Source organism: Rhinoraja longicauda, chromosome 18, assembly GCF_053455715.1.
Source record: "Rhinoraja longicauda isolate Sanriku21f chromosome 18, sRhiLon1.1, whole genome shotgun sequence".
Classification (NCBI taxonomy): domain Eukaryota; kingdom Metazoa; phylum Chordata; class Chondrichthyes; order Rajiformes; family Arhynchobatidae; genus Rhinoraja; species Rhinoraja longicauda.
This window is the reverse complement of record NC_135970.1, coordinates 41355326-41381538: the sequence shown is the minus strand read 5'-3', so window position 1 is coordinate 41381538 and position 26213 is coordinate 41355326. Positions and strand designations below refer to the sequence as shown.

Below are 26213 nucleotides of genomic sequence, written 5' to 3'. Positions count from 1 at the left end.
AATGGTCTATATCAAAAACCATAAGAAACAATGCAACTCAAATGCACTGACAAGTATAAATATCTGAAACCAACGCAGAAGAATGACATTTGGTTCCTTATGCCTTTTCTGCCATTCAATAAGACTGTGTTGATCCTATTTCTTGTCCACATAATGAGAGGGTGCTGAGAAGACCACCAGATCAAGGGACATAGGAGCAGAAACAGCCACATCGGCCCATTGAGTCTGCTTTAGAATCAACCAATTATTACAGATCTGCATGTCCTCTCTACATTTGACTCAAAGAATGACATCCTCATGTGTCTTTTTTCACAAAATGCTGGAGTAACTCAGCAGGTCAGGCAGCATCTCAGGAGAGGAATGGGTGACGTTTCGGGTCGAGACCCTTCTTCAGACTGAAGAAGGGTCTCGACCCAAAACGTCACCCATTCCTTCTCTCCTGAGATGCTGCCTGACCTGCTGAGTTACTCCAGCATTTTGTGAATAAATACCTTCGATTTGTACCAGCATCTGCAGTTATTTTCTTATATCTTATCCTCATGTGTCTTAATCACTTGTTTTGAGCATTTTGAATAAAACTATTAGAAGTGGTAAAACTACACTGATTGCTAACGGAAATAGAATAAGCTGAAATAATTCATTAAGCAATTCATCTGTTGCCACCATGTTGCAGATTGTAGAAATACAATTAATATAAGGTAATGGTAAATCATGTATGTGACGTATGAAGTAAACCAATCAAAAGAATGGTTTTAATCCATTACGGGTGTCTCAACATATCCAATTACACTTGCTGACAAGCAGGGTGTATGTACGATTTGTATTAACTGATATGCACATCAACACAGCACTCCAAGCTGTAAACACCACAGGCAGCTGCTTTGGTTGATATGGAAAATGCTTCAGGGTTAAGCACTATGTATAACCCTTGCTATCCTCCTGCTGCATTCCTCACACCCAACCCCAAAAACTAACAAAGTAACTCATCTCCATATACAATTATATTGGCTACAGAAAATCAGAATGAATGAACTGTGCCATCTTGGCAATGAATTCCACTTTAGTACAAGAATAAACAAACTTCTCCCACATCAGCGAGTGCTAGGGCATTAGCAATTTGCAATGATTGTGAAGAAAGTATTGCTGTGAAACAGATGTGTAACTCAAGCTTTTATCACTTTGAGTGACAAGGCAGACAATTTTGTGTTTACAGATCCTAGTTGAATAAAGTGACATTAGTCACTCCTCCTGTTTAAGTGACATGCAGGCTTATTCCATCAGCAGTTTATGATGCCGGGAGTATCTTAATCTGGTGACTGAATGAAAATGGGAAAATGGACCTGAACCTTTGCAACATTGACCATATGGCTAAACAAGGCCTGAAGCCAAAGCAAATGGTATTAAAAGCAAGGGCAAATAGAAGCAATGTGTTTGAACAAGAAGGATTTTAATTATAATCCCTGATTAAATATCAGTGCTTTTAAAGCCAATAATATACTGATAGCAATAGATTCTCAAATTAAATATTGACCCCATCTGGTTGCTTCAAATAGCCGGGGTTTCAATTTTATATAATCTATTTACTTGTTGAAGATTTTAGCATTGAAGGGTCATACAATTAATGACCTGCACTAATCAGCTACAATAAAGACTACAGAAACAGCCTTAAGATCTGTTGCCCAATTTCACCATATTTGGGGATTAAACTAAGGTAGGACAGATGCACCTTAAATCTGGTTACTCACCTCATTCCTTGAACAAAAGTCTTAAAGGTTTCTAAATATGAATGAACAATTGTCATTGGTGAGCTACATGTAGAAAAAGTAATTATTCAAATCAAGATGGTTTGGTTGTTAGAGGGTCATCCCAGACCCAAGCTGTTGCTGCAGGAGTTCCTCAGGGCCAGGTACAAATATCCTCAATGAATAAAGTAGGCCATGCCTGCATGTAGCAAGACCTAGACAGCATTTAGCATTGGCAAAATATTGGCAAGTAACATTCATGTCAAATTTCCCTCAGTAATCACCCTGGGAATCGCCAGTGACCAGATAATCAATTAGATCAATTGCATAAAAACTCCATGTACAAAAACAGATCAAAGGCATAAGAGGAATAGATCGGGTAGATGCGCAGAATCTCAATCTGAGGGGTAACTTTTCACATAAAGGGTGGTGGGTGTATGGAACAAGCAGCCAGATGAGGTAGTTGAGGCAGGGACTATCCCAACATTTAAGAAATAGTTAGACCGGTACATGGATAGGGCAAGTTTGGAGGGATATAGACCAAGCGCAGGCAGGTGGGACTAGTGTAGATTTTTTTTAGAGATACAGAGATACAGCGCAGAAACAGGCCCTTCGGCCCACCGGGTCTGCGCCGCCCAGCGATCCCCGCACATTAACACTATCCTACACACACTAGGGACAATTTTTTACATTTGCCCAGCCAATTAACCTACATACCTGTACGTCTTTGGAGTGTGGGAGGAAACTGAAGATCTCGGAGAAAACCCACGCAGGTCACGGGGAGTACAAACTCCGTACAGACGGTGCCGTAGTCAGGATCGAACCTGAGTCTCCGGCGCTGCATTCGCTGTAAGGCAGCAACTACCGCTGCGCCACCGTGCCGCCTGGCTGGGACATGTTGGCCAGTGTGGGTAAGTTGGGCCGAAGGGCCTGTTTCCACACTCTATTACTCTACTCTGATATCACAAAGCTTTTTTACCAGCTACATGGTACAAATAAGGAGTGAGATGGAACACTTTCTACCTGCTTGGGTGAATATAGTTCTGCAATGTTCAAGAATCCCATGCAGGACAAGGTAGCTCTTGGTTGGCATCCCATGTGCCATCCTAAACATTCATTCCTTCCACTGCCAGTATAACCTGCCTGTAATGTGCACCATCGACAAAATGCACAGCAGTTACTTGCCAAAGCTACGAACAGAATTGTCCAAATTCTACAAACTCTACCACCATGACAGTGAAGGATTTCAGATGCAAAGAACAAATACCACCTGCAGGTTCCCCACCAGGTTTCACACCATCCTGTCTTGGAAGTATAGAGCCATTCCATCATAGTTGCTGGGACTAACTTGTGGAACTCTTTTCTTAACACCATTATGCAAGTACCTTGCCAGCAAGCTGCAGCAGTTCAAGATGGTGGTTCAATATCACCTTCTCAAGAAAATGGGCGGTGGGTAATATTTGATGGTCTTGACAATGATGCCCAAATACAAATAAATAAATAAATAAACACAATTAATTCATATTACTTAATATTTAGGTCCAGGATATTTTATCATTCTGATTTACTTTTGTTGGTACTTATTTTGAAGAAAGACTTTAAGAGATGTTCAGTTTTCTTTGAAAAGAGTTGGATGATACGGATTGACACCGAAGGATAAAATATTCAATATTATAAACAAAGAGGAGGGAAACATATCAAGAGGTTTACCTCTTTAAAAGTGGATAAAACGATAGCCCTAAATAAAATATGTTCTTAAAACCTATAAGATTATGTCCCCATTACAAGGGAAGGAAGTACTTCTGAAAGAGGATGGGTCTTGATGAAGTTATTTCAGGACAACCTGCTTAACATTCAAGATAGACACAAAATGGGAGCAGGTATGAACCATTGAGCCTCAATATGCTATGGTTGATCTATACTGACACTACTCCTCTTCTATTCCAGTTCCCCACAACCTCAATACCTCGATCTTTCAAATAGTTATCTATTCCACCATAAACATCTCTACTAACTGGACTTCATCCCCTTGGGGGCAAATAATTCTCGAGATTTTTCATCCCCCGAGAGAAGAAATCTCTCAGTTTTAAATGACTAGCCCCTTAGTTTGCAGCTATTTCTACTTGTTTGTGATCTCTTATTAGTGAAAGCATTTTAACATCATGGGAGAGGCAAAATTCCTCAACACCGTTAAAAGATATCCGGATTACCACTTCGAGACCTGGGACTAAAAGATACTGATGAAAAGCTGGGGACTATGGAATAGACCAAATAGTTACTTTAGATCAGCATGGATATGATCATTCATTTGCGATAGTGACAAAACAAGATTCAGTTGGGTTCACATACTATCATTTTTAGTATGTTTAGCAAAATAACTCATAGATAATAATACTCACATATCTGTGGCTCTTAAAAGCATCTAGTGGGCCACTAGTGCACACTTTGTCCCCTTCCAGACCAATCACTCTTTTGCAGATACTCATCTTGGGATCATTGGGATTTTTAGCAATTATTATATCTCCTCTACAGACAAATATTGAATGAGGTTAGAGAAACATTTCATGTGCAGATTCAGAACAGTTAAAGTAAATAAATTGACCCAAAGATAAGGGTTAGAGTTAAAGTATGCAATATTCAGATATTTTTTAGAAATTTCTGAGAGCTTACTTTTCAATGCGAAAAAACTGACGACTAAGTTTCTCCGAGATGATCACATCATAGGTCTTAATTGTTGGCTCCATAGAAGGACCAGAACACTGGGAAATGAAAAAGATAATTCCACTGCTATTTTGTTTAATGTATTAATTTGCAACTAAAGAATCAATCCTAAAACATTAACAAAAATATATTGATCACTAATTACAATTGAGGATGTATTCCTGAAATCACACAAAAATACTTTTTATTAATGAAGGAATGCATATGATTTTCATCTTTTATTATCATGGGGAAAAATCCCTTTGCATTTTTTTTAAAATTCTCCGCAAAAAGATCTTACTCCCCAATCTTCCCCCAATAAAGATCTGAAACTGGCCATTAGATACCTCATGACATTTTCTAAAGATGCTACCTTCGGATCTTCTTTCCACTGTGGTGAAATAATTTGGCTGACCATAGCCTCACAATGCAGCAGTTACAATTACTCCTCATTATATTGGATGATCACTACCCCAAATATATTTTTTCATATTTTTTTTTCTTCATATTTCAGATACAGCGCGGAAACAGGCCTTTTCGGCCCACCAAGTCCGCGCCGCCCAGCGATCCCCGCACACTAACACTATTAACGCTATCCTACACACACTAGGGACAATTTTTACATTTACCCAGTCAATTAACCTACATACCTGTACGTCTTTGGAGTGTGGGAGGAAACCGAAGATCTCGGAGAAAACCCACGCAGGTCACGGGGAGAACGTACAAACTCCGTACAGACAGCGCCCGTAGTCAGGATCGAACCTGAGTCTTCGGCGCTGCATTCGCTGTAAAGCAGCAACTCTACCGCTGCGCTACCGTGCCGCCTCTGTGTCCAATTTGCCTCAGATTTGCCTCTGTGGCCAATTAAAATTGACTTTCTTAATTTAAAGGGCAACAATGTGTTATGAAATGTCTGCATTGACACGGTGATGGACCAATGAAATATTTTGTTTCAGGAAAATATTTTCTTATTTACATTGGCCTTCAAACATCAGGAATTGTTATCCTTGCTGAGCGATTTGTTTAACCTGCTACAATTTACGTGGCCTACCGCTGTCCATTTTGAAATCTATTATCTTTGCTTCGTTTGTCCTAAATGTGACTCTTAAATTGTGTAGTAACAGATGCAGATTATGGCAGCATATGATTATGTCCCTGCACTAGTAAACCAGAGGTGTTGATCTATGTTCAAGTATCACTGGTTTAAAATCCATTAATGAAATAAATCTGGATCAAAAAGCTGACATTAGTAGTATCAATGGTACACTAACATCCTATTTGGAAGAAATCGTCATCCAATCTCTCCCATGCGAAGCCCTTTACCCTATATGGTTGACTATATACTAAAAGGCATTCAATCTGGGTTATGGCTATATTTTGGCCCATCCATGACATTCCATTATATTCAGGGCCTTGCTGTCAAATCGTGGATTAAGTGGCAAACAAAATTGCCGTCCACATTGGATTGGCGTGATTTTGGGCAAGTAGTGATCACAGATAGTAGTAGCAGTTCATGGCAGGAAAATCCAGCCATTATTTAAGACTTTTCAATCTTTAAAATTCTCAGTACCCTAGTCCTGTAAATGAATCATTCTCAGAACTCCAGTGATAAAATATTGCATATGCCTCTCCAAATTCATAAAAAATATTTCATCAAACAACAATGCAGCTATTTTTTACAAATATTGAGGAAATGCAAAACATTTTGTTCTGAGGTATTAAAATGTTTAATGCTGAATAATGCTGGATTATGAAATTGTTATTGCTGCAGTATTAGATCATCTGCTCTGAAGGTAGTGTAAGGAAGGTACATCCCCTGAATGAGCATAATTTACTGAGACTATTTCCAGTATAAGCGGAAAATAATGTTTACACTTGAATTTATATAATCAGTCTTGTATTAGATCAACACTAATTCTTTAAAATTTTGCTTAATAATGGAAACATTTAAAGTTGAAATTATAAAGAACCATTTGGCCAATCACAAAACTATATTTGGAATTTTCCCAAAGAAATGGCAAGACAAAATGGCTACAAAAGGATATTAGAAGGATATTTCCACCAGAAAATATCATGACCACCAAGATGAAGAATAGTTTCTTCCCAACAACCATCAGGCTCTTGAAAACTAAACACAAACCTCTACTAGGAACTTATATGGACTGCCTTTGGTTACACCAAGTACTAATAGTATTGTGGTTATTCATTCTTTAGATTAAAAAAAAATTCTATATTATCTGTGTGCATTGCATTTAATGGCCTGTTATGCTGCTGCAAGTAAGAATTTCATTGTTCCATTGTCGGTACATATTGACAATTGAACACCCTTGACTCTTGATATTTGCACCAACTTCTATAGATACACCATAGAAAGCATAATTTTGGGTTACATCACAGCCTCATTTGAGAACAACTCTCTCGAAGACCGCTAGAAATTGCAGAGAGTTGTGGATGTAGCCCAGTCCATCACACAGACCAGACACCCCACCATTGACTCCATCTACACTTTACCTTGGAAAAGTAATCGGCAAAATCAAATACGTTTCCCGTCCTGGACATTCCTTCTTCCCCCCCCCCCCGCTCCCGTCAAGCAGAAGATTCAGAAGCTTGAAAGCGCGCACCTCCAGGCTCAGAAACAGCTTCTTCCCCTCTGTAATTAGGCTTCTCAACAGTTCTATAAGCTCGGATACTGTCCAATTCAACGCTACCCCATTAAAAACATTGGACTTTGTCTCTGGAACTGGTGCACTATAATGTTGGGAATTATATTATCCACTTTTCTTCTTCCCTTTGCTCTACCCATTGTACGAGTTTGGCTTGATTATTTTTATGTATAGTGTTATCTGATTTGATTGGATAGCACCCAAAACAAAGTTTTTCACTCTACCTCAATGTGACAATAATAAACCCAAATCCAAACCTAAACCATGTGACTACTATAACCAAGATTAAATATTCAATTTACAGTTTGGAGCCCAAGAAAAGTCCAAATGTGCAGACTTTGAAACAGAAGGGTGGTTTATTTACTAATCTTAGCCAGGATAAATCTTTATCAAATACCTAAAAATTTCAAAAAGGCCAATGTAGAAATCTTTACTTCATTCCACACCAGCAAATGTCATAGTTAACTGTTTCACAATCTTATGCCTGCATTTGACATATTGTTGTAATAGCCCATTGTTAAAGTACTGGCTGGTGTGGCATGCTGGAAAGAAAATGCGCAACACAATAAGTACAAATGGTGAATTATCAATCTTCATGATAAAAAAATTAAGTTACTTTAACCCTTTTAATAATCTAAGCATAATGTTAAAATTTCAAACAAATTATCAGCAAGTAATATCAAAAATATAATTTTAAAACATTGGTATATTGTCACTAATTGTTTTACACAAATTTTACTTGGTTCTAGCTGCAATTTATGACTGAGTCGGCAATACAAAAAATGTTCTTAAAATAACACTAGCCTCTACAACTTTAGAGTGGTTTGATTGATTTTCTGGAAGTCTAGATAAAATATTACATAATATTACAACAGGGATTGCAAAAGAGAAGAAAACAAAAGCATACCACAACAATTTCTCCTAAGTATTCAAAAGTACAGTGGGCAATACAGCCATACTGAATAGTGAAGCCTGTAAATCCCAAAACTTTGCCAAAGAATCGTCCGAGCATATTAGTTCTCTTCCACAGACGTCCCCTTAGAATCCTGCAAGAATGAAGACAATATTGTCACGTCATTGCCAAACATGTTTTATAAATATCAATTATTAATTGACTTAATTGATAATGTAAAATTAGCTGTAATGCAAAAATGCTTGGTTATTGTATTAAATACATACAATTTCCGATATTGAATGCTAACATTTAAGAAAGGAATTACCGATTATATTAAAGAACATATCAGGGTAAATGACTTCCATCAGTGGAACGACAGTAGGATATATATTACATAAAATTGCAAAAGATGTTGTGCTTGCACAAACAACCTAAAAGACAAACAAATAACACAATAAGGTACACAGGAATTTAAATCTGATCACTTCTTCAGGGCTGATTTATGTGTTCTTAGCATAACTTTTTCAAATCAAGCGTCTCATGCTTCCCATTCTCCTGATAAAAATATATGTCACCTGGGAGTCTGAACTAGGAGTTGTAATTGGGACGTGGGAAGATTGTAAGATTGTGGAGATTGGTGATCAAAACCAGACTTTGGGACAGGGGAAGGGGACAGGGGGCAGAGTCAGGTTTTGGGTTGGGCAAGATGGGAAAAGAAAGAAGTAAGCAAGGATGTAAGTTTTATTGCACACACCTAGAGAAGACGGCATGTAGAGCATACGTGTGACATACTGCTTGAAGTGCATGATTGAATTTCCTGATTCGTGCAAAACAAGTCAGAAATTGTCTTTCACCAGAAAAAAAAAAATTCATATTCAAATTATAAAACTGGAAATGAAGTTGTGATATGCATTGACATTTCTGGGCAATTTGTTTATGATGATTATTGGAGATGTGCTTTGCTCATTTGCCTGCCCCATGTAATACATGAATGCTTAAAAGATGCATCAAATACATCTATTTCTCTCTCTCTTTCTCTCTCATAGAACATAGAGCAGTACACAGCACAGTACAGCAGAGGAATAGACCCTTCTACCCATACGTCTGTGCCGAACATGATGCCAAATTAAACCTGCCTACACATGATCCCTCCCCTTCCATTCGCTGCATATCCATTCCATGCGCCTCAGTTTTGGTATACACCCATTTTTTGTGATGCCTTGTCAAACTTTCTTAGAAGTTATATAGACCCACATCTGCTGTTTTTCCTTCAGCAACCTTCAAAATTACTTCATCTAGAAATTCAATAAAATTAATCAAACCTGAACCTTTCTTTTTTAAACAAATCTACAGTAGTTGACCATCACTAAATGAATCCTCTCCAAATTAGCCCTTTCCATGGTGGTTTCTATTCTGGAACCTTATCAATTACCAATATTGGATGCCCACTCATCTTAATAAAATTATTCATCTTTCAATAAATAGGCTCCACTTCAGATTGTTATATTACATTACAAAACTCCCCTAGACAGTGCTTACATCATGAAAGTCAACTACAATATACAATCTAAAAACATGGAATTGCAGATGTTAGTTAACAAAAACAGATACAAAGTGCTGAAGTAACTCAGCATCTCTTGACATGCAAGCAGACTGAAGAAGGGACCCGACCTGTCTGAAGAATGGTCCCAACCCGAAACGTCACCTATTTATCTTCTCTAGAGATGCTGCCTAATCCGCTGAGTTATTCCAGCACTTGTGCGTTTTTTTTTGCAAAGCTATGACAACACAATCTAAATCTAAGCCACCAGACTGTTCTTTCCCCATAGCCCTGCGTAATTTTCTAACCCAAATAATTGTCTGCTCTTCTCTTAAAAGTTGGGGTCTTAATCTCAAATACACCTGAAAGCAAATCCTCCAATAACTCTCCAGAAGGCTTGTGTCTTCTGTCACAAGTTTAAATTTCCTTTTCAGGGTATATATGGAAGGATTCTTTTCTCTATCATAATCGTTCACAGTTGCCTTGTGGCTTTTTCGACTCCAGTGAAAATTGCTTTAGTAACACATCATTCATATATATACATTTTCTGACCCTTGATGCTTTACACTTTCTGGGCTGCAATGTTCTTTCAATAATGGAGTGTGCAAAACTGTAAACCGGCCAAGGTAAAATTGGTTTTCATCAGAAGAACAAAACTGGCAATTGCAAATAGTCAGTCTGTTTTGCACACTTTCCAATTTACTTATCCACTAAAATCCACTGAAAAGGACCAAGGCTGCCAATTCATTATCACCAGTTTTGTGCTCCACCAAGTTCCCCTCACGCTCCACATTTAAGCTCAATAATCTAAAAGCAGGCTACCTATCCCCTGTACAAACTCATAATTAATTCCAGGTCTGCTTTGAAAACTGTACACCCTCTACTCTACCCTCAGTTCTGAGGTAGGGTCACTGATCCAAAGTTGATTAGTATCTCCTTTCACAGATGTTGCCTGACTGGTTCATTTTCTAGCATTTCTATTTTTATTTCATAATTAACTCATTTTTTAGACTCACTGTCTTTTTTTCATAAAACTCCAAATGCCATTTGTCTTTTCTATGCCTTTATCAATCTGAACATAATTATAAGCAATTATGGATTTAAACTACTCTCTTTATATTCGTATTCCTCTGCTTCATTTTTCCATCTCGAAAAGCTTATTTGTTGTTTCACTATCAAATTACACAAGATATGTGTGTTTTTTCAAGTAGCAGAATTGCCTTCCACTTCCAACTGCCTCACTCGGTCTACATTCTCCTGTAAATATTTAACAGTTCTAGTAAATTATATCCCCCTTTGGATCATTTCACAAAATGCTGGAGTAACTCAACAGGTCAGGCAGCATCTCAGGGGAGAAGGAATGGGTGATGTTTCGGGTCGAGACCCTTCTTCATACTCATGCCTTAAATATTTTAGAATTAGAAGAACAAAAACATTATTACTATAAATGCCTGGATGCACCATTTCCAACTCTCTCCTATACAATTAGCAGCAGACCTCCCAACATTTGATTCTACAAATTCATAATATTGATGTCCAAAATTCAGAATTTTACATCAAAATTCATAATATGGTGCGTAATGCAACTTTTCAGCAAAAAAAGGTATGCACGCCAAATGAGCATGCACGTTGCGCTACATTCACGTGTGAAAAATGACTTATTTCCAACAGTGTGGTTCTTGGACTACATGTACAATGTCAGGCCTATCATGAGTATATTCTGCTATGTATAAAAAGGTTATTGAACAGAAATATTTTTTACAACACAAAAAAAAAATGTTTTGTATTGTTTTTTCTGTTTTGCTTTTTCCTTACAAATCCCAATTCTCTTGGTACTGAATAAATGAACAATGGTCAAAAAATGTATGACTAAGTTATGAAGAGTTTCACTTAAAACTGCACATACCTAATTTCATTGAAGACATACTTGCTCCAGTGGTCTACAACAGCAAATCACAACGGTCCATGTCCCACCCATCTCCCCCTCCCCCCAACTACTCTCCCCCCACTACTCCCACTCCCCACACTACCCCCACTCCCCCCCCCCCCTCCCCCTCCCTCCCACCCCAACTGAATGTCTGGCTCAGAAGCTTCAAATTCCAGATCTTTGTATTCTTTAACAATAACAGGTTTTATAGCTAGAATCAGAAGGGGTTGGCTTCCCAATCCATACTGATATTTCAGTCTCTCATATCTTTGTGTTTTTGGAATAGACTTAATGTAATGTTAACTAATGTTAACTAGCTTTGTGCTAAGCACTTGTATTGAAAAAATCACTTGTGTTCAGTGGAGACTAGTATGTGGGGAGCTTGAAACCCTCGTTGTGTCAGTATTGTGGATAAAGCTGTAACAAATTCTGCTTATCCCATGTGTCAGAAATTGCTATATCTTGAGATTCTTAATTCTGATGAAATGAGATGAACTGGGATCTTTGGGTCCAATGGTAAAAGATATTGGGAATGGAGTGATTTACATTAGAGACCTTGCTTAGAAATTGATCCCACATGGATTGAATTAAATTTACTCGTGTAAGCATGTAGTAGCCATTTATTCTTAATATCTACTGTTTGGTTCCATTTCAGAATCAAACAAGAATGAGCAAATACAAAATAGAAATGAATTGCTAGATATATGAATACGTATGCAGTTTAGTAAAAGATAGAACTATGGAAGGGGATGGCAGAACTCTTGGATGTGTAAAGGGAACTTGAAGGTAGTGTATGCAAAATCATATCCCCTCACTCCTCCCCACGCTGGTCTAATCCTTCTCCACCACCAAATTATGTGCCTGACCCCTGATGCTGCCTTTTCTCCCAATTATGCTGCATCCCTTCTCATTTTTTTCACCTAATAATGCTCTGTACCCCAATATCCCTGCACCTGATATTACTTGCCCATGACCAACTCCATCTTACTTACATCCCCAGTCATCTCACTCCATACCCTTTTTCTGTGATTCTCAGCTTAAGCACATTGTGCATATAATGTCTGTATTCTACTCAAGGGTTTATTAAAAATGATTGCATAAAATAAATATATTATGTGCAAAAATACATGTTATCTGCATGCCCCAAGCACAACTCATTACAATTAGAACTTTGGAACCAAACTGGATTTTTTTTATTAATTACTCAAACCAAACATGTAGCCAGACTTGATTCGGTATCAACCAAAACCACTCAGTTTACATTCAGTATAAAATCCAAAATAGAAAAAAAATCACTTTAAGCTTCCAGCTGTGAGTAAAAAGATGGGAAAGGCTTATTTCCCAGGGCCAAGCAGTGCTGTTGCCATGTGGAACCCTATATTGAAGGTGTCATCAATAATCGCATTACATTTCCACTAAATCTTACAGACATCAGAAATGTCACCAAAGCTGCTTTCATCTCATTCCTTCAAAATGACTTACAAGTCGCTTTACCTGAAAGAAATAAAATCCACATGCAGCTGCTACTTTAGCCACCAGTGGATGCAGTGAGAATGGCAAATGTGATCTAATTTCACTGTGCCTATGGCCTCTATTCCCTATCCAATAATACATCTGTTAGAAAATCCTGCAGCGACAAATCATCTTTAATCCTACCAGGGACCTCATGTTGGTCTCGTCTTCTAAACACTGCAGCAGGTTCTGGCTGATTCTGCTACTGATATTTGCAAGTGTCTGGGGATGCTCTCAAATCCCAGTTACACCGGGAGGAATAAGCTAAGGATCACAAAGCATGACCCCAAAAACCCTGATATGACTATATTGTGACCCAGGGGCATTCATTCTAGGTGAAGATTAGAACTTTGCATAATAAGATTACACGGCAAGTGAACGATATCAAGGGACTATCCATATGTACTTGTCTTGCTTTGTGTGGCTCGGCTTTGCTACACACTATAAAAGCATGTTTCCTTCTGTTGGAAATGATAAGGATTCTCATAAATTAGTTGATCATTTCAAGCTTTAATACATCTCCAATTATATCTCATTTACTGACCGCTCTTTTGCCAACCAGAGCATCGTTCCCTTTTATTACTTCACTGTTGTCATTCAGATTTCAACTTACATTCACAAAGATATGCCATAAATTTACACCTGAGCTGACTTTACAAAGGATTACAAATGGTTGTGTATACAATGCTGCAGAAAAACCAATGAGGTCTATTAATCAGAGCACCTGTTTTTCCTAAATTACAACTATTCATTAAAAGTGCTTATGCAATCAATTTCCAATACAGAAAACGTAAAAGCAAAATATTTTTCAAACAAATTCAATTAAAATGTCTTTCAGAATTTTAAAAATCTTTCTAAAAACACATTGCGGACAACAAATGTGTAACCCGTCTGAAACAAAATACTTTTACATAAAGAATTGAAATTGATATATTTTTTTAAATACTCATCTCGTAGAGGGTGGATTTAGATATAGCTCCACAAGTCATCAACTTTCCTCAAAATTCATCAAAACCATTACCAAGCTTAAATTTAGTTTCAATTGAATGAAAATCCTTGAAAATAATCATCTAAATTGTATATTTAATACTTGAGCTTATTCTTTATTTCTTGTAGTTACACTTTCATTCAACATTTTCTTTTTAATCTTCTCCTGAACATGTTCTGAATTGAAGAATAAATATCATGCCATAATCATCAATTGGTACTATGCATTTGCATGCATAGAACAGTACAGTACAGGAACAGGCATTTTGGCCCACTTTGCCGAACATAATGCCAGGTTAAACTAATCTCCTGTGCCTGCATATGATCCATATCGCTCCATTCCGTGCATATTCATGTACCTATCCAAAAGCCTCTCAAATGCCACTGTCATATCTGCCTCCAGCACCACCCCATGATCCAGGCAACCACCATTCATCGTGTAAAAAACGTGCTCTACACAGCTCCTTTAAACTTTGTTCCTCTCAGCTCAAAGCCTTGTCTTTAGTCATTGGCATTTCCACCCTGGAAAAAAGGTTCTGAATGTCTAGCCTATCTGTGCCAATTATTATGTTGAAAGACTGGAGCGACTGGGCTTGTACACACTGGAATTTAGAAGGATGAGAGGGGATCTAATTGAAACATATAAGATTATTAAGGGATTGAACACGCTAGAGGTAGGAAACATGTTCCCAATGTTGAGGGAGTCCAGAACCAGGGGCCACAGTTTAAGAATAAGGGGTAGGCCATTTAGAACGGAGATGAGGAAAATTGTTTTCACTCAGAGAGTTGTAAATCTGTGGAATTCTCTGCCTCAGAAGGCAGTGGAGGCCAATTCTCTGGATGGTTTCAAGAGAGAGTTAGATAGAGCTCATAATGATAGCGGAGTCAGGGGGTATGGGGAGAGGGCAGGAACGGGGTACTAATTGTGAATGATCAGCCATTATAACATTGAATGGCGGTGCTGGCTCGAAGGGCCGAATGGCCAACTCCTGCACCTATTGTCTATTTGCAGTATGATCTCTAAACAGTGAATGTCACTCCAATCATTGATACCTGCAGATAGCCATGGTGGAAAAATCTGCATCTCTCAGTACATTTAAGTTAATGGTACTGGTTTTCTTTCATAATTAGAAATCTGAATTTGATTATTTATTATTAAAAATGGATTTCCACTATTAATCACTGTCCAGCATAACTTCCTGCTGCAAGTATGCCTTTGTTTTCCTCAGATGTACAAGACCAAATGCTACTATTGCTCAAGACGTTGGTGATGCTGCATTTGGAGTATTGAAATGAATTTTGGTCACCCTACTATAGGGAAGATGCCATTAAGCTGGAAAAAGTGCAGAGAGAAGGGCAACACAGTGGCGTAGCTGATAAAGCTGCTGCCTCATAGCCAGAGACCCAGGTTCGATCCAGACCTCGGGTGCTGTCCGTGTGGAGTTTGCACGTTCTCCCTGTGACCACGTGAGTTTCCTCCAGGTGCTCAGGGTTCCTCCCACAGTCTAAATACATGCAGGTTTATAGGTTAATTGGCCTCTGTAAATTGCCCCTGGTGTGTAGGGAATGATCCAAAAGTGGGATAACAGAAAACTGGTGTGAACGAGCAATCAATGGATAGTGTGGTCGCGGTGGGCCGCAGGGCCTTTTTCCATGCTGTTTCACTAAACTAAACTATAATATTGGGTTTAGCTGAGCTGAAGTCAATATATTTCTTGGATTGCATCATAGCCTATTTTTTTTTAGTCAGTCAAATACTCTCTCTAAACCAATGGGCAACCAGCTGTGGAATTGGTAGATTTGTCAATACTAAAGAAGCAATATTTGAATTCTAAAAATACTGTATTAGTGAAATTCCATTCCAAAAGTTAAAACTTTTTTTGCTAAACTCGTGTCATTTTCTAAAATTATATTTTTTCTCATTATTGATTTCAATTTTAACACTGATGTTAATACTTTCATGTTTAGCCAAAAATTCAACAAACAGCAGCAATACATGACAGCTTACAAAATTGGACAAATAAGCCTGCAAGTGTCTCAATCCAAGGCATTATGTAATAGAATTGTATTCCTGTTACTGATCAGTTATGACAGAGAAGTCTACTGTTTTCCTTCCTTCTTATTTAACAAAAAAAACACCTTTCGTCTCATTCTCATCAACACGAACAGCAATATCTATCCATTTTTAATCCCCAGACTTCAAAACTCATGAATAAAAATTAATCATTTTGCTTGAGCATCCAAAATATGCTGAGCCTATTAGACAAGAACAAAAGCATATGCACAAAAGAGTTTTAATAAATTTCAAAGCCTGTCAGAACAGCACTCTCATTTAAATTATAAATTGCAAAATATTCAATGAAGGATCTGGACTGCAGTGCCACTAAGCAGATTACACAAAACCCTGCGTTCAGTATGATAATGTGTTCATGGCCTCCCAGATGGGAGTCTGAAATAAAAAAGGCTATCACTGTAGCAAGGGAAAACTCCTTGTGATCTCCACTCTCTACACTGCAGATGACAGCCAAATAGTATGTTGATTATTCTGTTTGTGTTGCTTAGCTCATTTAAAACAGGATAAAAGTGATGTGATCCATTGTGAATTCAATAGGTTCTGCTGTGTTATTACTCTTAATGTAATTAAGCCTCCGATTTCAACTTTATGATACACCATACTACAATGCTAAGAGAATTTTGGAAAGCAGAAGTAGCATTTAGGCCTGGCACTGACTAAGGACAAATTTGAGAGCGTTTAAGTCTAATGAAAGAGATTGTACAATGTTTATCCAGCAGTAATTGCTAATAAGATGCTGAGGAACAAGATTTGATCATCACAACAATTAAAGCAATTTGGTTAAAAAAAAATCTTATAAGAAATTAACTTGTTTAACATCTAAATTTTAAATGGTGAGGGTAGACATTGTCATCAAATCATTAAACAACGATTTTTTGCTGGATTGGATGAGTCCTAAAATCACTTCAAAAATTCCACCATCTGTTAAGTGATATACACACAGACCAGACATGAAATTTCTCAGTAACTAACTACTGCAAAATCTGAAGTAACAATATCATGATCACTAATCCTATTGTGAAAGCATCATCATGAATTAAGAACATGCAGTCTCAAACTGTCAGTATCAACAATGATAGCTGCTGTTAATTGGAAATAAATTCAGCATGTAAAATAGGAAAAAAAACACTCTAAAAATTTAACAGACACAAACTAGAAACTAATTATAAAACAACAAGCACATCATAGGATTCAAGATATGACTATAAACTAAGCTTGGTAGTTATAATTTAATCTGCACTCAAATTAGATTACTACTCGTAATCATTCACAGATAAATATTTTAACTAGATTGTGTGATAATGTTCAATAAGAAAGGCTTGAAAAACCATATATCTAAATTCAATTGCAATACTTTGTTTTGCTTCCATTAAATTTACTTTCGTAGAATCATACAGCATGGAAACAGGCCTTTCAATCTAACTTGCCAACCAACATGCCCATCTAAGCTCGTCCATTTGCCTGCATTTGATCCATATTCCTCTAACCCTTTCTTATCATGTACCTATCCAAATGTATTTTAAATGTTGTTCTTGTACCTGCCTCAACCACCTATTAAATCTTCCCCCTCTCACTTTAAACCTTAGCTCTCTAGTTCTCGATTCTCCAACCCCGAGAATAAGACCCGATCTATGCCTTTTGTGATTTTATACACCTCTGTTTACCCCCTCAGACTTCTACGCTCCGAGGAATAAAGTCCTACCCTACCATCCTCTTCCAGAACTCAGTCACTCCAATTTAATGGCACTTTTCATATGGCAGGGTGACCAAATCGAAACACATTACTCCAACTGTGGCCTCACCAACATCTAATACAACTGCAGCAGAACATTCCCAACTTCTATACCCGATGCCCTGACTGTTGAAGGCCAATGTGCCAAAAGATCTTCACTGCCCTGTCTAACTGTAATGCCACTTTCATTGAACTATTTACTTGTATTCCAAGGTCCCTCTGTTCTACAACTTCTCCAGGGCCCTACAGTTCACTGTGAAAGTCATAGCCTCTCATTTCATTATCATTTATTGCAGACTGCAAACATATGGAATCCTCTGTATAGGTAATTTGCAGAGTGTAATTTGCACTGCAGTAGTAATCTCCCGGGTAAATACTTTCTCTTCAGTTTTGCACTTGGGAAAGAGTTCTTTTGGACAATATTCTCTATCTGGTAGTAGTTGCAATAAACAAAATTTACTACTGGATAACTGTAACACTCATGGTTCCCTGAATGGCAATCTTTGTGAGGAGAGATTTGCATGCAGAAAAATATTATGGGGTTAAAATTAAACTCAGAAGTCCCATTGCTATCTCCCTATGCCGTTTGACAAAAATACTATAAAATGCACAGGCTGACTTTCCACTTTACAAATTATCAAAACAGTGTTAGATAGAAAGTCTCATGAAATTTAAACACTGCAAAAATAACAGTGAATATCAAAAGCCATTAACAGTTTCACTTGAATATTGGGTTTACTTTGAAATGGGAATCTGCTATCAGTACCAGTGATACTCTCTTCCCGATATAACATACTCTTGGGGAATTTGTTAATTATGATTGAGTTAACAATAAACCATAGTTTATTTCGCCTTGAAAATCAGAAGCTTACTGTGGAAGGATTATCAGTCAATTTCTTTAACCTAGAAAAGTTAGAGCTAAAAGCTGTTGTCAAATAATGGAAACATTTTTAAAGATATTCTGGGTCAGTGTTAATGATAATTGGCAGGACTCTTCGAATTTCATGACTGTGCTTGAAGTTCCAACTCCAAGCACCAGATTAGCGGTGCTGGCTCAAAGTGCCGAATGGCCTACACCTGCACCTATTGTCTATTGTTGACTGTCTATTCAGGTTTATATTAAACTGCAATACTGAATGAGCACAACATTGGAATGGAATAATTTATAGTCACATATGACAAGGCACAGTGAAATTCTTGCCAGAAATGAAGAGCAGTTTGCTCCTGTTGCATAAGTGGTATCAGTGTTTTTTCAAGAACAATCTTCCTGGCAAACAATACTTAATAAATATCGCTGAGACTTAATAATAATAATAATAATGCATTACATTTATATAGCGCTTTTCAAACACTCAAAGACGCTTTACAGGGATTTCTAGAACATAGAGAAGTGAATAAATAGATAAATAAGTAAACGAGCAGAAAAAGGAGACAGAAGGTGAGGTGACCTTCAGTGGTTGAAGGCAGTGCTGAACAGGTGGGACTTCAGTGATGTTTTGAATGTGGTGAGTGAGGAGGAGTCTCTGACGGTTTGGGGTAGTGAGTTCCATAGGGTGGGAGCAGCGATGGAGAAAGCCCTGTCCCCCCAGGATCTGAGTTTGGTCCGGATGGGGGGTGACAGGAGATTGGCAGCAGCAGAGCGGAGGGTGCAGGTGGGAGTGTGCCTGTGGAGGAGGTCAGTCAGGTAGGATGGGGCCAGGTTATGGAGGGCTTTGTAGGTCATGAGGAGGATTTTGTACTGGATTCTCTGGGGGATGGGGAGCCAGTGGAGTTTGTAAAGGACGGGGGTGATATGGTCACGGATCGGGGAGTGGGTGAGTAGACGGGCAGCGGAGTTTTGAATGTATTGAAGTTTACTGATGATTTTTGAGGGTGAGCCATAGAGGAGGCTGTTGCAGTAGTCCAGACGGGAGGTGATGAAGGCGTGGATGAGGGTTTCTGCAGCTGTGGAGGAGAGGGATGGACGGAGACGGGCAATGTTTTTGAGGTGGAAGAAGGCTGTCTTTGTGATGTGTTTGATGTGTTTGTCGAAGGAGAGGGTTTGACCAAAGATGATTCCAAGATTCCGGATGTGAGGTGGATACTGGGAGACCATCAATATTGAGGATGAAGTTTTGGGTGGATTTGGTGAGCGTTTTTGACTTTGACTTGACTAACAAAACATTTTTTACGCGCCCTACATAATTCAAAAATATCTCTAACTAGTGCTGCAGAGCAGGGAACACTAAATTAGAGAATAGTTTAAAGCTGCAGCAAGTAAGAATTTAATTGTTCTTTTCCCGGTAAATATGACAATATAATACTCTTAACTCGTATATCCTTCTCCCCACTCACAAACTCACACAGTTTTGTTTCACTGGCAAATTTGGAAATATGACATCTGGTTCACTCAGCTAAACAGTGATTACATATAGTGGGGCCGAAATACTGATCCCTGTGGTAAAGTCTTGATGGACGAGGATATAAGTATATTTCAGATGAGAGTATAGATTTATGTGGATGATTGAGTAGCTACATTTTAGACCCAAGTTTAAAGTGTGTGGGCACAGGAAAAGGTAGCAAGCAGAGCATTAAAATATATGAGCATGAAGATTTTAGAACCGAGGAATAAAGTCTTGCTGCGAATCAGAAAATGTGTGTAAATCATTGGGGGAGGTATTAGAAGACTCGGATTGCTAATGTTATACCTTTATTTAAGAACGGTTGCCAGTACAAACCTGGGAACTATAGGCTGATGAGCCTGGTATTAGTGGTAGGTAAGTTATTGTAGGGGATCCTGAGGGACAGGATCTAACAGAATTTTGATAGGGATAATTATTAGGGATAGTGATCCCTTATTAGGGATGGTCAGGATGGCTTTCTGTGTGGAAAATAGTGTCTGGGGTGTGACTTATTTCCCTGGATTGTGAGAGGCCGAGATATAACCTTTTAGAGGTATATAGTATCTTGATGGATAGTAATTAGATGAATGGTTACAGACTTTTTCCCCAGGGTAAAGGAGTCTAAAGCTAGAGGGCACAGATTTAATGTGAGGGAGAAAAGATTTAAAAGGTGCCTGAAAGACAATCTTTTCACAGAGGGTGGTTGATATGTGGAATGAGCTGCCAAAATCATTGAGCCAGAGAATACGGAAACAAGCTCTTGGCCCAAATTGTCCATGCCAACCTAGATGCCTATCAACTCTATCAACTTCCAATTGCCTGTATTTGTTCCTCTGAGCCTTTTCTATCCATGTACCTGTCCAAGTGTCTATAAATATTCATGTTGAAAGAGGAAGTGGTAGAGTCGGATACACTTATAATGCTTAAAACACATTTGGACAGGTACGTGGATAGAAAAGTTTCGGGGGAGATTATCCACCTCAATGTAATACTTAAAAACAGGTTTCTTCTTATTGAAAGTACTAAATTTGATAGGATATGCTTTTTTGAATGCATACTATTTTGCCAGCCAGCGCTGCCTGTCTTTGCAGTTCTTTCACATTAAATGTTGAATCAGTAACCTCTAGATCATTTTCTACTTGTCTACGCCATGTATAATACATCTAAACACGATGTTTTCTTCCAATAATCTAATAGTTTGAAATTCCTGCATTGAACTTTGTCCGTGATAATTTACAGACTTGCAGATTTTATGGACTTGTTTTATCCATTTTATCCAAGTAACAAGCTCCTTAATCCAATTTGCTTTTTAATGTCCAATGCTGGTTAATATCAACTGCTAGACTGATTAGTTAGGACTAAGATTCTTAATATCTAAATATAGACAAGTTAAGTGAGTGGGAAAAATTTGGTGGATGAGTTTAACAGAGCAAAATAGACAATAGACAACAGACAATAGGTGCAGGAGTACCGCCATTCAATATGATCATGGCTGATCATTCACAATCAGTACCCCGTTTCTGCCCTCTCCGCATAACCCCTGACTCCGCTATCATTAAGAGCTCTATCTAACTCTCTCTTGAAAGCAAGAGAGAATTATTGAAAAATGTGAAGTAATCACTCAATAGGAAGAGTAGAAAAACAGAAAATATTTTAAATCAAGAACAATTATTAAATGCAGATATTCAGACAGAGCTAAATGATTTTATAGGTGAATTATTGCAAGAAAGTATGTGGGTTCAGCAAGTCATCAGAAAAAGAAACAAGTTAAGAATGTTTTACTATAATAACCGAGAATGCACCTTCATCATTTTATGCTTAAAGGATATGCCTAAATTGCTGGCAATACTCCAGAGCTTTACTGGGTTGACTAAGTAGCAACGTTCTGGAGGAACTCAGTGGGTCAGGCAGCTATGGAGGGAAAGGGGCAGTCAGCACTTCAGGTCATGACCAATCCTATGAACTGAAAAATGAAATGGGCACACGAGTATCATGAGCACATTTTTTTTTTTTTAACATACTCCACTCATAAATATTTTTTATTTCCCACAATAAATCCAATATCAAAAGTTCCTACTATTTTCAGTTTTAGGAATCGTGGTCCTGAGAAACTTGATTAGCAAATTTGCAGATGATACTAAGCTGGGGGGTAGTGTGAATTGTGAGGAAGATGCAATAAGGCTGCAGGGTGACTTGGACAGGTTGTGTGAATGGGCGGATACATGGCAGATGCAGTTTAATGTAGATAAGTGTGAGGTTATTCACTTTGGAAGTAAGAATAGAAAGGCAGATTATTATCTGAATGGTGTCAAGTTAGGAAGAGGGGATATTCAACGAGATCTGGGTGTCCTAGTGCATCAGTCACTGAAAGGAAGCATGCTGGTACAGCAGGCAGTGAAGAAAGCCAATGGAATGTTGGCCTTCGTAACAAGAGGAGTTGAGTATAGGAGCAAAGAGGTCCTTCTACAGTTGTACCGGGCCCTGGTGAGACCGCACCTGGAGTACTGTGTGCAGTTTTGGTCTCCAAATTTGAGGAAGGATATTCTTGCTATTGAGGGCGTGCAGCATAGGTTCACTAGGTTAATTCCCGGAATGGCGGGACTGTCGTATGTTGAAAGGCTGGAGCAATTAGGCTTGTATACACTGGAATTTAGAAGGATGAGGGGGGATCTTATTGAAACATATAAGATAATTAGGGGATTGGACACATTAGAGGCAGGAAACATGTTCCCAATGTTGGGGGAGTCCAGAACAAGGGGCCACAGTTTAAGAATAAGGGGTAGGCCATTTAGAACGGAGATGAGGAAGAACTTTTTCAGTCAGAGAGTGGTGAAAGTGTGGAATTCTCTGCCTCAGAAGGCAGTGGAGGCCAGTTCGTTGGATGCTTTCAAGAGAGAGCTGGATAGAGCTCTTAAGGATAGCGGAGTGAGAGGGTATGGGGAGAAGGCAGGAACGGGGTACTGATTGAGAGTGATCAGCCATGATCGCATTGAATGGCGGTGCTGGCTCGAAGGACTGAATGGCCTACTTCTGCACCTATTGTCTATTGTCTATTATCAAGGTCTAAATATGCCGTGTCCAAAGGTTCTGTAACCCATTTGGCATTTTAAATTCCCAAAAAAGTTAACTTGGATAATCAAATAGGATCTCCTCTTGGTAAAGTCATTGATAAGCAAACAAAACGATAGATGGTGGAAATTGGAATAAAACAGAGATATTCAGCAGGTGAAGCAAAGTCCAAGCATCGAGAAGCAAAACTCTCATTTCAGGTTGATGAAAGCAAATGTATTTTAAAATGCTAGTAAGGACAGTTGCAGAGAACAAATAGAACATTTGTGGAGACCAAGAGGATCCAAGTAACACAAATCATATCATGTGATAGGAATAGAATTAGGCCATTTGGCCCATCAAGTCTACTCTGCCATTCAATCACGGCTGATCCATCTCCCTCCTAACCCCATCCTCCTGCCTTCTCCCCATAACCTCTGACACCCATACTAATCAAGAATCTATCTATCTCTGCCTTAAATATATCCACTGCCTTTGCCTCCACAGACTTCTGTGGCAAAAAAATCTAAGATTCATCATCCTCTGACTAGACATTTCTCCTCATCTCCTTTCTAAAAGAACGTCCTTAAATTCTAAGGCTATGACCTCTAGTCCTCGAATCTCCCACTGGTGGAAACATTCTCTCCACATCCACTCTATCCAAGCCTTTCACTATTCTGTATGTTTCAATGAGGTCCCCCCTCATTCTTCTAAACTCCTGCGAATATAGGCCTAGTGCCGTCAAACAAATTTTGTTGGTGATTCCTAAGAGAGGGTGGTTAATGCTTGTTAATCAGAGCTGCTCTGTCTGGTGAATTTGTGAATGGAGGGAGATCAATGAGTGCAGAAGAGCAGGAAAAAATGATAAACAAACAATGCTGTAATTGTGAGAGGCAGGTGTAGGTAGGTCATTTGACGTCAGAAAGATTGTTGCATCTCCTTTGGGTACATCGGAAAATGCCGTGGGATGGGTGGAGATGAAGGAGCAGATGGAATAGACACTACAAAATTCTGAAATGAAGGGAGAGTAAGTTGAGTCAGGTGGTTGCATTCTATTGAAGGTAATGGAAATTATGAAGGATTATCTGTGGAATATGAAAGCTTGGGTGTTAAAGAAGGGGAACCCAATTCTCACTCTGGGTTGGAGGAGAGGGGATGAGTTGAGAAGTACCAGGAATGGAATAGATGTTCGTATTCACTGTCAATAAGTTTGAACCCTATAATCAATATCATTATTTTACCAGCTAAAAATGTAAGATTGAAGGGCCTGTTGATGAAAAATAAGATTTATTTTGTCTTTCTCTGAATTTCAACTGTTACCGTTCGTCACTCTACTGGGATCTCCTCGGCATTTTGTCCTTTCGTACAAATTCAATACATTTCATTTCTATTCCATTGTGCAGACCTTTCATTAAAGCTATTAAACCTGGGACAAAATAGACTAGAGTTGGCTTTGAGATTGTAAAAATGATTCAAACAAGTATCTTTAAATATCAATCTGAATATTTTTGCAATATTATAACAGTGTATTGTTAACAGCAATTTGAATTGTTTCATCGCATTTCCAGAATTACCTTCTGAAGGTGGAAGCAACTAGAAGATTAATTTTAGACAAGCAAGAAAAATGCTTCTCTCTTATGATGCTTAACTTTCTTTCCCTTTGTGACCTGAACTGCAATATATCAAGTTTACCTGCAGTTTCAGTCTGAAACCACAAGGTGCTGGTCATTCTACATTTTTGTTTGAAAATCATTTGAAGTGCCAGTGACCCTGTTTGCATTACATATACAGAATTAGATTAAAACAGAAACTGCCTTGCCCATTCTAAAGATTGTGTGAATAAACATACTGCACCCACAGATGGATTCCATCTGTCTCCTCTCCAGGTTTGATTTAAGCCTGTTAGTCTATCTACACACTCTGCCTGCAAGACTATCCTTGTTGATACGAGGATGTTACTGTATGTTTATTAACTGATAAATACATTCAAGGAAGAGTTATCTGTTCATCATCAATTACATTCCAAATACAACCCCTTAAGACCCCGCTCTTTTTCTCTTCCCTTTAAAACCTAATTTTTGGCTTTTATCTGTACATTTATGAATGGGTTGACAGAAGATGATGCGTCTGGAACTGAATTTGAAGCAATGGCATATTATTAATATAATGGGCAAATTAGCATTTGGACAATTTAAAAACAAATTAATTCAGATTTTCATTGTATAAAGGAAATCCATGTTGTTTGATTGGTATGCAATGTTCAATCAAACAATTGCCATCTCACCTGATTAATTCCACAGAAAAAAAGCTAATTGATGTCTTGGAAGGAAAAAGTACTTAGTGTTAGGAATCTCAGAGAAAATGGGCCAACGGAAAGTGGGGTGGAAGTTAAATGCAGCAAGAGGCAATGGCTATGTGATAAAGCAAAACATAGGACTGAAATAAGGTCTGGAAAGGAGAATGATTGCCACTGTGCGAAACGAGACATGCTGAATGTCATGGCTTTAATGACATTGGCCCAGAGCCTGCTCAGCTAAACAGGAGTTAGTCACAATTTTCACATTTGCCACCAGCCAAGAACCTAGATTAAAAGGTGTTACTCTTTTTTCCCCTTTTGTTAATGTACTGCAGACAAATATTGTTGGGAAAAAGGATTAACATGCTAAATAAAAATTATATAACATATCAAATACAATGGGCAAATGTTATAGTACATTACAGGCAAATTGAGAATAATATTGACACTTTAAAATTAAGATACTGCAAGGCACTGCAAGAAAAGGTATTCTGAAAGTAAAGGACCAAATAAAGAAAGTAGGTTAAATAAACAATGCCATCTGCATACAAATCCTCAAGAACAAAGGATACAAGTATTAATCTTTATCAAAATTTTCTCTGTTAAGTGCACAAGATAGTTTAATTTGCCAAGACAAATTATAATAGCAAATCAGACTCGTCAGAGTCAGTTATGGATGATGGTGGACAATTGAATAGCTATTGGGACAAGGTGCC

The 26213-nt window shown here is 38.2% G+C and overlaps 1 protein-coding gene across 2 annotated transcripts in view; it reads right to left on the bottom strand.

Annotated features, from left to right (window-relative positions):
- The window catches only part of immp1l (inner mitochondrial membrane peptidase subunit 1), a 63289-nt gene that overhangs the window by 26574 nt on the left and 10502 nt on the right, over positions 1-26213 (bottom strand). For both annotated transcript variants that reach the window (XM_078414880.1, XM_078414879.1), the window contains exons 2-4: positions 8013-8151; positions 4413-4501; positions 4142-4268 (exon numbers count right to left, since the gene is read on the bottom strand). In XM_078414880.1, the coding sequence (XP_078271006.1) occupies positions 4142-4268; positions 4413-4501; positions 8013-8117 (321 nt within the window). In that variant the 5' untranslated portion in view covers positions 8118-8151. The remainder of the gene's footprint in view (positions 1-4141; positions 4269-4412; positions 4502-8012; positions 8152-26213) is intronic.